The sequence below is a fragment of the Dromiciops gliroides genome, chromosome 2, assembly GCF_019393635.1.
Source record: "Dromiciops gliroides isolate mDroGli1 chromosome 2, mDroGli1.pri, whole genome shotgun sequence".
Taxonomy (NCBI): Eukaryota; Metazoa; Chordata; class Mammalia; order Microbiotheria; family Microbiotheriidae; genus Dromiciops; species Dromiciops gliroides.
In genome coordinates this window covers 550,723,478-550,736,693 of record NC_057862.1, presented here as the reverse complement: position 1 = coordinate 550,736,693, position 13,216 = coordinate 550,723,478, and the positions used below count along the sequence as shown (strand labels likewise).

The window sequence follows — 13,216 nt, the reverse complement described above, 5'->3', positions numbered from 1 at the left end:
GGACAAACATCAACAGCTTCAGCTGAGACATTTACCTCAGCCTTGGTCTTCTTATGTTGGAAGTGCTATCCATCCTTGGAGTCTTTCCCTTAGGTTGGCTAGTTTCTTCCAGAACCTCCATTTTGTCCAGGCCAAAAATGTTTTCATTATTCTTCAGGTTATACTCCTGACTCTATACTTTCTCCCCCCTGCCCCCATGCCAAGTTCAGCTCTCTCTATGACCCCAATGCCATTTTTTAGCTTTCTTTTATGTGTTGTCTTCTTCCATTAGAACGTACATTCCTTGAATGAAGAGACTATTGTTCTTTCTGCTTTTACTTATATTGCAGGTGCTTAGCAGTGCCCAGCACACAGCAAGCACTAATTAAATGCTTCTTGACTTGACTCAACTTTTTCTTTGACCTGAGACGTCTGGATTTTGTTTATGATATTTCTGTGTCTTTTCTTTTTCTTTTTTATTCAGGAGTTGGTCAGTAGATTCTTTTTATTTTCATGTTGCTCTCTGGTTCTAATAGACCTGGGCAGTTTTTCTTTATGATTTCTTGAAATACAGTTTTTCAGACTTTTTTTAATCATGGTTTTTAAGGAATTCAATGGTTCTTAAATTATTTTTCCTTGACCTCTTTTCCAAGTTAGTTGTTTTTGATATCCGATATCCTACATTTGTTTCAATTTTCTTCTGTCTTTTGATTTTGTTTAAATATTTCTAGCTGTCTCGTGGCATCAGTGACTTCTGTTAGATCTAATCTAGTTTTCAGGGGGTCCATTTTTTGCGTAAGGTTTATTGCTTTCTCTTCTAAGCTATTTATTCACTTTCCATTTCTCTCCTCAAGATCTCATTTCATTTTTTAGCTTTACTCCCTCCCTTTTACCTTTTAGAATTCCAAGCTTCTTCTAAAGGCTTTGTTCCATGTCATTGGTAGTGCTTTCTCTTTTCTCAAATAATACACATACATCTATGTTTATATGTTGTCTCCTAAACGCATGTAAATGCGATTCATTTTTGTCTCTATATCTGAGGGCTTACCTAGCATAATGCTTATACACACTTGTTGCCTAACAAGTCCTTGTTAGAGTGCACTGGATTAGATTCTGAGTAAGGGTTTGTTTTCTGAATGTACAAGGATCCCCAAAGGTAACAAGCCCTTTATTACTCCTGATACCCTGGTAACAAGAATGACAACTCAAAATCTTTCACCAAAACAGATCTGGAAGCCAAAATAAGCAATTAGTACAATGAGATTGGGCAAGATTAAGCAAGAAAAAAATCCAGTTTAGCAGAAAAACGGCTGTGCTAATTGCTGCTAACACCCCAGTAACAAGAATTACTATGTGGATTTGAAATCTTTCACCAAAACAAGAATGGAGACCAAAATAAGCAATTAACACGCACCTCAGCATGATTAACTAAGGAGAAAAAAATCCAGTTCAGCAAAAACTGAATTAACAAACTGCTCTGTTTCCAAAGGAAAATACACAGATGACTAAGAATCCATTTGAAACCACTGACTAAGATGAACTTCACTTGAGTTTCCTTTACAAGATGCCTTTTTTGACGAATTTCATCAGACCTTGAAGGAAATAAAATCTGAGCAGAAATGCCCAATCTGGGTCATAGGAAAAATTTAATTCGACAAGCATTTACAAGCCCCACTCCTCTCTATGGGAGGCAGTCAGTTACAGTGAACAAAGCATGGATTTGAGTATGAAGACCTGGGTTCTAATCCTACCACTGAGGCTTGCAATCTATGTGACCTTAGGCAAGTCTCTTAACTTCCTGGGGTCTCAGTTTCTTCAACTGTAAAATGAAAAGGTTGGACCAAATGGTTTCTAAGGTCCCTTCTAGCTCCAAAGCAATGGTCTTGTGTGTCATATACTAAAGATATGAAGGTAAAATTGCCTTGGAGGAGCTTCAGTTCTAATAGATGGAGAAAACACACATACATGAGAATGGTGGCCAGGGAAGGGCGTATTGGAGGCAGCAGAAGGATACTGTGCTTAGAGAAGGAGGTAAAAATTGGAGGTGAGGTATGAACTGATAGTCTGGATTGGGGTCTGGCTAGACATATTGGACTATTTATCTAGTTGAATCTGTACTAGCCAATCATCACCAATCAAAGCAGCCAAAAAAAGATAAAGCAAGAAGACTGAGGAGAGTTGAAAGGAGGCCCATGAGAGCAGTTTGATCCCCAAAGTCTTTCAGTTAAATTATGCAGAATTAAAAAGAAAGACCATTGCTCAGTATTGAAGAATCTGAGATGCCTTTGAACCCTTCAAAGGAGAAACATGATCTAAATCTACCAAATAGAAAACTCCAAAACTTGCTCTATCTCCTCTGGATTTTTTTAGCACAGGGGCTAGTACCTTTTCTCTAAAAGGGAATACTTAAATCCAGTACCTTGATTTCAATTTTTAAACATCAGTATTCCTGAAAGGGAAACAGCAGAAAGTCTTCTGGGTATAAGTCATATGGAAATGGGAGAAAGCATATCCTTGTTTGCTAACTTCAGTAAGTGGAATGACAGAGTTAGAGCTGAAAGGGACTGTGGTGAGTGTCTAATCCCAACACTCTCAGTTTCCACAAGTAAAGCAATCTACCCTTGGTTATACAGAAAGAGCTGAACCAGATAGCCTCAAAGTTCTCTTTCAGCCCTAAGTTTATATTGCCCAATTTTTTACTTGGTGGTCCTCCCTTCCTCCCTTCCTCCCTTCCTCCCCTCCCCTCCCCTTCCCTTCCCTTCCCTTTCTTTCTTTTTGAAAGGTTCAGGGAAGGATACTAAAGGCGATGACAGGAAAATAAAACTTTAAGAGTAAGAAAACTGGGGCAGCTAGGTGGTGCAGTGGATAGAGCACCGGCCCTGGAGTCAGGAGTACCTGAGTTCAAATCCGGCCTCAGACACTTAACACTTACTAGCTGTGTGACCCTGGGCAAGTCACTTAACCCCAATTGCCTCACTTTAAAAAAAAAGAGTAAGAAAACTGATGAGGAAATGGGAGGAAATAGATACCATCAGAGTGGGAAATCGGTGTCTCCACTATAAAAAATTATGTATGAAAAACCCTGTAGGGAAGACTCTTTCTAAGGAGAAAATAACTCTTGGGAATGTGTTTCCTCAATTAACATTCAGACAGTCTTCTAAATGACATTACTAATAAAGTTACAAAGCTCAGAATTTTTGAAACAATCAGGTTGCCTCTATGATACCAACTTGGTCATTCTCTGTTCAAGTGGGTTGTTTTAATTCCCTTTATGGTAGAACACCAAGAAGCTGATATGTCTTACCCATGGTGCCTCTGTACCTCATGGACATCACTTTGTTGAAAGAAGTAAAAGGGGCTTTAAAAAACAAACATAGATGAACCATTAATTAATTTGATCAAAAAAAGAAAAGAAAACCAAATTAATAGTAACAAAAATGAAAAGGGTGGGGCAGCTAGATGGTGCAGTGGATAGAGCACTGGCCCTGGATTCAGGAGTACCTGAGTTCAAATCCAGCCTCAGACACTTAACACTTACTAGCTGTGTGACCCTGGGCAAGTCACTTAACCCCAATTGCCTTACTAAAAAAAAAAAAAATGAAAGAGGTGAAATCACCACCAATAAAGAGGAAATTAAGACGATTATTAGGAATTATTTTGCTCAATTATATGCCAATAAATTTGACAATCTAAACGAAATGGATGAATAGCTACAAAAATATAAATTACCCAGACTAGCAGAAGAAGAAATAAAATATTTAAATAACCCAATTTTAGAAAAAGAAATTGATCAAGTCAGCAATGAACTTCCTAAGAAAAAATCTCCAGTACCAGATGGATTCACAAGTGAATTCTATCAAACATTTAAACAACAATGAATCCCAATACTATATAAATTATTTGAAAAAATAAGTGAAGGAGTCCTACCAAACTCCTTTTATGAGACAAATATGGTGCTGATACCCAAACCAGGAAAAGCCAAAACAGAGAAAGAAAATTATAGACCAATTTCACTAGCGAATATTGATGCAAAAATTTTAAATAAAATACTAGCAAATAAATTACAGAAATATATCACAAAGATTATACACCATGACCAGGTGGGACTTATACCAGAATACAGGGCTGGTTCAATATTAGGAAAACTATTAGCATAATTGACCATATCAATAACAAAAGCAACAGAAATCATATGATTATCTCAATAGATATAGAAAAGGCCTTTGACAAAATACAGAACCCTTTCCTATTAAAAACACTAGAGAACATAGGAATAAAAGGATCTTACCTTAAAATGATAAGTACCATTTATCTAAGATCATCAGCAAGCATTATCTGTAATGAGGATAACCTAAAAACCTTTCCAATACAATCATGGGTGAAGCAATGATGCCAATTATCACCTCTATTATTTAATATTCTATTAGAAATGTTAGCTCTAGTAATAAGAAAAAGAAACTAAAGGAATTAGAATAGGTAATGAGGAAATAAAACTATCACTCTTTGCAGATTATATGATGTTATACTTAGAAAATCCTAAAGAATGAACTAAAAAGCTACTTGAAATTATTAACAACTTTAGCAGAGTTGCAGGATACAAAATAAATCCACATAAATCATCAGCATTTCTATATATTACTAACAAAGTCCAGCAACAACACAGAGAAAGAGAAATTCCATTTAAAATAACTATGGCCAATGTAAAATTCTTGGGAATCTACTTCCCAAGACAAACGTTGCAACTATGTGATTAGAACTACAAAACACTTTTCACAAAAATAAAGTCAGATCTAAATAATTGGAAAAATATTAATTGCTCATAGCTAGGCAGAGTCAATATAATAAAAATGACAATCCTACCTAAGTTAATTTATTTATTTACTGCTATACCAATCAAACTATCAAAAATATTTTCTAGAGTTAGAAAAAATAATAACAAAATTCATCTGGAAAAACAAAAGTTCAAGGATATCATGGGAGCCAACAGGAAAAAAAATACAAAAGAAAGTGGTCTAGCAGTACCAGATCTCAAACTGTATTATAAGGTGGTAATTATCAAAACAATCTGGCACTGGCTATGAAATAGAGAGGTAGATCACTGGAATAGAATAGATAGAAACAACAGTATAGTAAATTACAATAGTAATCTAATATATAATAAGCCCAAAGATTCAAGTTTTTGGAACAAAAACTCATTTAACAAAAACTACTGGGAAAACTGGAAAACAGTATGACAGAAATTAGGTATTGTGATGTTTAAAATCTTAATTGTGGTCGCCAAAAATTAAAAAGCTTCAGTACCAGTCTTTGGGCATTAAACATTTATTAAAGCATACAGATATTTACAAAGAGTTCAGAAGGTTATGAAAAAGAAGTCCTACCTAGCCTAGAGTTCCAGCCTGGTTGCGTTCTTCCTGAAGTCCTCCTCCACAAGCCTGCTTTAATCAGGAACTCTCCCATGAGCAAACTGATTGTGGAAGCTTTTTATAGGTCTGGAACAGAGGCAGTCCTTACACACTGCTTCAAGCTGATTGGTTGGCATCATCCAAATCCATTGGTTCTGAAGGTGTTCTCAAGGTGTGATTACAATCCAGTTAACTTGAAGTAGGCTAATAAGCAGCTAATCACTCTCACTTGATTCAATCAGTCTAGATTAATCTCCAGGTGGGTTTTTGAGTATCTGCTAAATCCCATTATTTTGTCACAGTATAGACCAACATCTCACACCATATACTAAAATAAGATCAAAATGGGTACATGATTTACAAATAAAGGATGATACCATAAGAAAATTAAAGGAGTATGGAATTGTCTATTTGTTAGATTTATGTACAGGGGGAGAATTTAGAACCAAAGAAGATATAGAGATTAAAAGTAAAAGTAAAATAGATCATTTTGATTACATAAAATTTAAAAGCTTTTGCAAAAACAAAACTAACATAACCAAGATTACAAGGCAAGTAGAAAACTGGGAATTTTTTTTTTGGGGGGTGAGGCAATGGGGGTAAAGTGACTTGCCAAGGGTCACACAGCTAGTAAGTGTTAAGTGTCTGAGGTCAGATTTGAACTCAGGTCCTCCTGACTCCAGAGTCGGTGCTCTATCCACTGCGCCACCTAGCTGCCCCCAAGGAAAAATTTTTTTTAAACAAATAACTCTGACAAAGGCCTCATTTCTCAAATATATAATGAACTGCATCAATTTTTAAAAAATAAATGGTCAAAGGATTTTAATAGGCAGTTTTCAGACAAAGAAATCAAAGTTATCAATAATCATATGAAAAAATACTCTAGATCATTATTGATCAGAGAAATGCAAATTTAAACACCTTACACTTAATAGAATGGCAAATATAACCAGAATGGAAAATATTGGTTGTTGGAAGGATTGTGGGAAAACTGGGATCCTAATCCACTGTTGGTGCAGTTGTGAAAAGATTCAACCATTCTGGAGAGCAATTTGGAACTATGCTCAAAGGGCTGTAGGATGGTGCATAACCTTTGATCCAGCAATACCACTACTTGGTTTATATCCCAAAAAATCCCCCCCAAAGAGAAAAAGACATAGTTGTACAAAAATATTTATAGCAGCTCTTTTTGTATTGGCTAAAAATTATAAATCAAAGGTATGCCCATCAATTGGGGAATGACTAAATAAACTGTAGTATATGATGGTAATGGAATATTACTGTGTAGTAAGAAATGACGAACAGGATGACTTCAAAAAAGCTTGAAAAGACCTGTATGAAATGATGTATTAGGAAGTGAGCAGAACCAAGAGAACACTGTACACAGAGACAACAATATCGTTCAATGAAGAAACTGTCAATGACTTGACTATTCTCAACAATACAATAAATCCAAGATAATCCCAAAAGAATATTGATGAAACATACTATCCACCTCCAAAGAAAGAACTGATATTGATGGAACAGACTGAAGCATGCTATTTTTCACATTATTTCATTAAGTGACAAATATGGTGATGTTTTGCATGATCATATATATACAACCCATATCGGATTCTTTGCTGCCTCGGTGAGGGGGGAGGAGAGGGACAGAAGGAGGGATAGAGAATAGAACAGAAAACTATAAATAAAAATGTTTAACCTGAAAAAAAAAGGGAGGGGAGGGGTGTGCTGGGAAGGGTACAAAATGTATATATGTATTTATGTAAATATACATAAATATATATGTTGTGTATATATGAGTTATTTAGGTCTTATTTATATAGTACTTATATTTAAAGAAATTTGTCATATACATTATTTATATAAACTGATATGTATACATTATTTATAAAATAGTTATTTACCTGTATAAAAAAAAGGAAGAGGAAGGATTTAAAATACTAAGTTATATGTACTAGAATATATCTAGGTATATCTAAATGTTATAACATAGAAAATATACATTATATATGTCACATATATGTGTATATTATATCTATGTTTTATACATGTATAAATTTAATTATATATCACAAATAAATTTAAAAAACCAAAAAAATAAACAACTAAGTTGAACTACCTTTCCTGAACATTGAAATCACCCTAATGAGAGAAAAGCTGTGACCTGAAAAGACTTGACACAGACAAAACAAATTGAAGGCAATAGCAATCATCTCACTAATCTTTCTTTTTAAGTGTTAGATCTAGTCAGCCATATCAGACAAATTAATTAAACCAGAAAAATTTCCTTCAGTCTTTTGACTCTGGCTGCTGCTATACTCACCCTAAGGCCTTTGAATGCATTTAATAGATAGTTGTGGAAATAACTTTGAGATAAATCTTTTGCTTTTGCCAGAAAGCTTCAGAGAGCACAGAGTTCCAACACTAAGATTAACTTCGATGTGCTAACTAGAATGTCAGAAGTGCTGCCCAGACTTTCGATGATCTGGGAGAAGGACATGGTTCTGAGGAGAAAACTTATTAGGATGGGTGGCAGAGATTTGGAGTTGGTGTTACTGGACATTTTTAAGAAAAGGAAAGAAAAACATTCATCCTCAACAGGTTGGTTGTTTACCTGTCTGAAGGCAGGGGCTTGGACTAGATGAATTTTTAAGGCCATTTCCTGCTCTGTGATTCCACTATTGGTGTCCATTGAAAAAGGATCCAGAAATAAACACTGATAATGGGATTGATAAAAAAAAATCATTTAACACATGCAATGTTAGGGACCAATCCTATTTCTGATTATAAGTGATTTTTTTGTTTGGTTGGTTTTTGGTGAGGCAATTGGGATTAAGTGACTTGCCCAGGGTCACACAGCTAGTAAGTGTCAAGTGTCTGAGGCTGTATTTGAACTCAGGTCCTCCTGAATCCAGGGCCGGTGCTCTATCCACTGCACTACCTAGTGATTTTTAAAAGTGATTTTTAAAAGTCTTTTGCATAATGGTGTGGAGTAGAGATGATGAACAAAAAGAAAAAGGACCCTTTTCCTTTCTCCTACATTCTTCCTTGCTTTAAAAATGCCAATAGAAGAAACAGTGGAGATTTCAGTGGCAATATTTCTGCCTTGGTAGATACCCCCTATTTAACCCAAACTTCTAAGAGACTCAAAAAATCTTCAGACGAGGGCAGCAGAAAAAAAATACAGACCTTTTCCAGAAAAAAGTAATAAAACAAGGCCTACATTTCTATTCTAATACTAAATATCTTGATTTTTAAAACCAATAAGGTTTCTAGAAATTAGGTGAGTGCTTATCACATGGAGGAAGCAGAACATCTATTAGAAGATCTGGCTGTAAATTCCAGTCACGCTACATACCTGACCTTTGGCAAATCACACAATCTCATTGAGCCTCAGCTTCCTCAACTGTAAAATGGGGATCATAGATTTAGAACAGAAAGGAGGAGCTACAGCAATCAGCTCGTCTAACCCTCTCTTTTTACAGACAAGGAAACTGACTTCAGAGAGAAGTGACTTGCCCAAGGTCACATAGCTAGCAAAGCTCAGAGGTAGGATTTAAATTGAGGCCTTCTGACTCTAAATGCTCTGTTCTTTCCATTACAACACACTGGATAATAAGGGATGTTGTGTGGATCAAATTTTTCACATTGTTAATAGTTTATAATTCATCTTTTGAGAAATGTTTGTTTATATTCTTTGACTATCAGTTGGGAAATGATTTTTTTTAAGGCAAGGAAGAATGTGGGAGAAAGGAAAAGGGTCCTTTTTTTGTTTGTTTGTATGTTTGTTTGTTTGTTTGTTTTGCAGGGCAATGAGGGTTAAGTGACTTGCCCAGGGTCACACAGCTAGTAAGTGTCAAGTGTCTGAAGCCGGATTTGAACTCAGGTACTCCTGAATCCAGGGCGGGTGCTCTACCACTGCGCCATCTAGCTGCCCCCGGTCCTTTTTTTTTTGTTCATGACCTCTACTCCACACCATAACTCAACAGCAAAGATGACTTTGCTATTGCTACTGCTGTTATAACCATTATTTATACTGCTAACAATAATTATTATACCAATACGTTTAATCAGGAACTTACTTCCTGGATGTTTACTATGAATTTTTTCTCCACTGAAAAACAAACCCACTGAACCTCAACATGTTCAGCATTCCAGTCTCATGGTTATATTTCCACTTGGATTTCAGAACTATTTGGAGACTGTAAGCTGTGGTTGTAGCTGATAGGGTACTTTTTTCTACTATTAACATTCCTTGAATTCATACTTAGCATTTGAGGTTCATTGATTGACCAGTATTCATCTTTGATGACTGTGCAACTGGTGCAAGAACAGTGCTATGAGCAGGGAGGCTGGGGTTTTACAGAAATGACATTAGCTACTTTTCAGAGCATCAATTGGCCCAATAGTATTAATTCAATTCTTAGAATCACCGAATCTTAGATTTAGAAGCATATCAGGAGCATGAATCCAATCTATATTTGGAGATCTCTAGTGATGAGGAACTCAAGTTCCCAAGGCATTCCATTTTAATTTTGTACAGTTCTAGTTCTTGGGAAGTGCATCTATATATTGAACTAAAAGATGTTTCCTTCTCACATCCTTCATTCTAGAATCTATATTTCTATTAAGTTAGCCTAAAAAAAGTGAGGTGATTATTCCCTAAAGCAACCATCTGGCATAGTCAGGTATAGCAGAAGTTTGCATCAATGCCAGATTTAGAATTAAAATTAGCATCCATTGTGAGGTGAGGGGGATTCATTGTCACTCAGTACTTTGGGACTTCTGCTTTGTAGTGCACAAAGAGCTGGTCAGAGGGATAGGGCTACAATGATAAGTCTTAATTCTACCACCTCCACAATCCAATATCTCCAACTGCCTACCAATCATTTCCATTCATATATCTCATTGAATTATAGAATCACAGGAATGGAAGAGACTTTAGAGGTATTCTAGGCCAATATATACCTGAATAGGACCTTATCCCCTTACCTGCCACACCTAATAAGTGGTTATCCAGCCTCTTCTTGAAGACCTCCAGTGAGAGAGAACCCACTACCTCCCAAAACAGTCCATTCTACTTTTGTATATCTCTAGCACTCTTTCCATTACATCACAGGGGCAGCTAGGTGGCACAGTGAATAGAGCTCTGACTCTGAAGTTGTGAGGATCTGAGTTCAAATCTTACCTCAGACACTTACTAGCTGTGTGACCCCAGGAAAGTCACTTAACCCCAATTACCTTAAACATCTGGGTCCATCTCTAGTTGTCCTGATAGATATCTTGCCACTGTACCCAGATGGCTCTGGAGGAGAGAGTGAGAGGTTGGTGATCTTGCACAGCACCCCCTCACTTAAATCCAATTCACTGCAAGTCAAGACATCATCTCCCCATGTCATGGTCCTCTTCATGAATGAAGGACCAATAACAACAATTATACTGCATTTCCCTCTTTTAATGGAGAATTAATGATGGTCACTCTCTCTGAAGCTCTCAAAAATTAGTTAAGAAGGAGTTTGTTAATTTTAGGGAGCTGGTTCTATGCTCTTTGGCCTTGATGTCAGTGAGAGCCCAAGTGTGGTCTTCTCTATTCATCAAGTGTCTACCATGTTTAAATCTCTGTGCTAGGTGCTAAAGGTATAAATAGTGTCCACCTTCAAGGAGCTTACATCCTGGTGGGGTATAAATCACCATCATCATTATCATCACCACCACAACCATTGCCATCGCCATCATCACCACTACCACCATCACCATTAAACATTTATTAAAATACCTGCTACCGGGGCGGCTAGGTGGCGCAGTGGATAAAGCACCGGCCCTGGAGTCAGGAGTACCTGAGTTCAAATCCGGCCTCAGACACTTGACACTTACTAGCTGTGTGACCCTGGGCAAGTCACTTAACCCCCATTGCCCCACAAAAAAAAAAAAATACCTGCTACCTTCCAGGCACTATGCTAAACACTGGGGATACAGAAGAGGCAAAAGATAACATGTAAATTGGTAAGTATATATACTTTGGGACCATATAAGTTCTTCCACATCTTCTTCTCCTGACTTCTTGCTAAATAATCTGTAAAGGAATTATTTCTATATTAGACTTGTTCGAGTAGAAAGGACTTTTGTGCTCATTTATTTTCTCTGCTTATCGACTTAGAATGTAAATGATTGATCTGCCTTTGGGTTTTCATAATCAAATACCATTCCTTACCTACAGAGGGAAATTAGCTATTCTTCTCAGCCCACAGGCAACCACAAGGGTACGGGTTTACCAGTATCACATATTCAATTTTAATTCTGTATTATCACTGACCAAAAATAGAAAAGGTGGGGTGGCCCTTCAGTCTTGTGAACCATCGCACCTTATTTTATTGGCTGTATTCTTGGAAGTAGTTTCAGATTTAGACAGTAGAGCTTATCCCACAGCCCCGTACTCTCAGCTTCAGACCACAGAGGAGATCTGTGACCAAAATTCCAACACTCTATGGAAGCCCCCACCAGAACGCTGAATACATAGCAGGCCCTCTTTCCTGACTCACTGACTTGAGGGTTCATTATGCTGAGACCTGCCCCCAATTAGAAACTGCAAATTCATTTCCTGGACTCACCAAAGGTCATTTAGAATATGAAATTAAGCCCCAGGGACAATTCCTTGTACTCCTTGCCTATGGTCCCTGCTGTGTATCCTTGGTTCAACCATCTTAACTGGAAATTTAACAAGAGAACTGGAACTCAGACAATGGGTTTTATTCTCTTATATCTTTGAGCAATACTGGTGGCTAAGGAAAAAACACAGACTACTCATGACTGCTTCCAGCTAAAAGGGCTTTTGGAAGAAAAACTGAAAACAATGAACCAAATACGTGGTGCCAAAAACCATGTGCTTGTTCTTATGTACTTAAAGTACTTTCCTGGCCTGTGTCTATACTACACCAAAAACTCCTGGGTGGTTCAGTTAACCTTCAAGATACAAGGGGTCTCCTGTTTGTTGTAGATAAAATACCCTAATGATTGACTGCATTTCTTATTTTTAATCCACATCTTAAGGTATTGTGTAGACATTGCCTCTGTCTGGGGACAGACTGAATATCTCTGAATATCAGAGAGGTAAATAATATATAAGGTATTTTATTTTTTCTGTTACATGTAAAGATAGTTCTCAACTTTTGTTTATACAAGCTTTACAATTTCAGATTTTTTCTCCCTCCCTCCCCTCCCTCCCCCCTCCCCTAAACAGCAGGTAATCTGATATAGGTATATACACACATAATAACATTAATCCTATTTCTGCATTAGTCCTGTTATAAGAGAAAAAATCAGAGCAATGATGAAAAACCTCAAAATAGAAAAAAAAACAACAGCACCAAAAACAAAAGAAATAGTATGGTTCATTCAGCATCTATACTCCACAGTTCTTTTTTTTTCCCTTGGATTTGGAGATCCTCTTCTATCATGAGTTCCCTGGAACTCTTCTGTACCATTGCATTGGTGAGAAGAATATAGTCCATCACAGTAGATCAACACTCAATGTTGATGATACTGTGTACAATGTTCTTCTGGTTCTGCTCATCTCACCAGAGAGGTAAATAATAAGCCCATGGCCATGTAGCTAAAAAAAAAAAAGTGTCAGGGGAGAGATGTGAAAGCAAAAGATCAATAAGCATGAAATAATGTGGTTGTACAAAATCAAATAAAGTGCAGAAAGGGCATAGGGAATAGGAATTTTCTTTCTCAGATCTGTGATTTTACCAGCTTAGGGGGCTATTTCTCCCTGGGAAGAAACTTTCTCTCCCAATATTGATTGGTACCTTTTCTTTGCCTTATATTCC

General features: G+C 36.8%; 1 protein-coding gene across 1 annotated transcript in view; it reads right to left on the bottom strand.

Moving 5' to 3' along the window:
- LOC122739291 (putative speedy protein E7) overlaps positions 1-11,120 on the bottom strand; it is a 75,787-nt gene extending 64,667 nt beyond the window's left edge. The window contains exon 1 of the mRNA XM_043981095.1: positions 11,057-11,120. Coding sequence (XP_043837030.1) covers positions 11,057-11,120 — 64 coding nt within the window. The remainder of the gene's footprint in view (positions 1-11,056) is intronic.
- Positions 11,121-13,216: the final 2,096 nt, after the last annotated feature.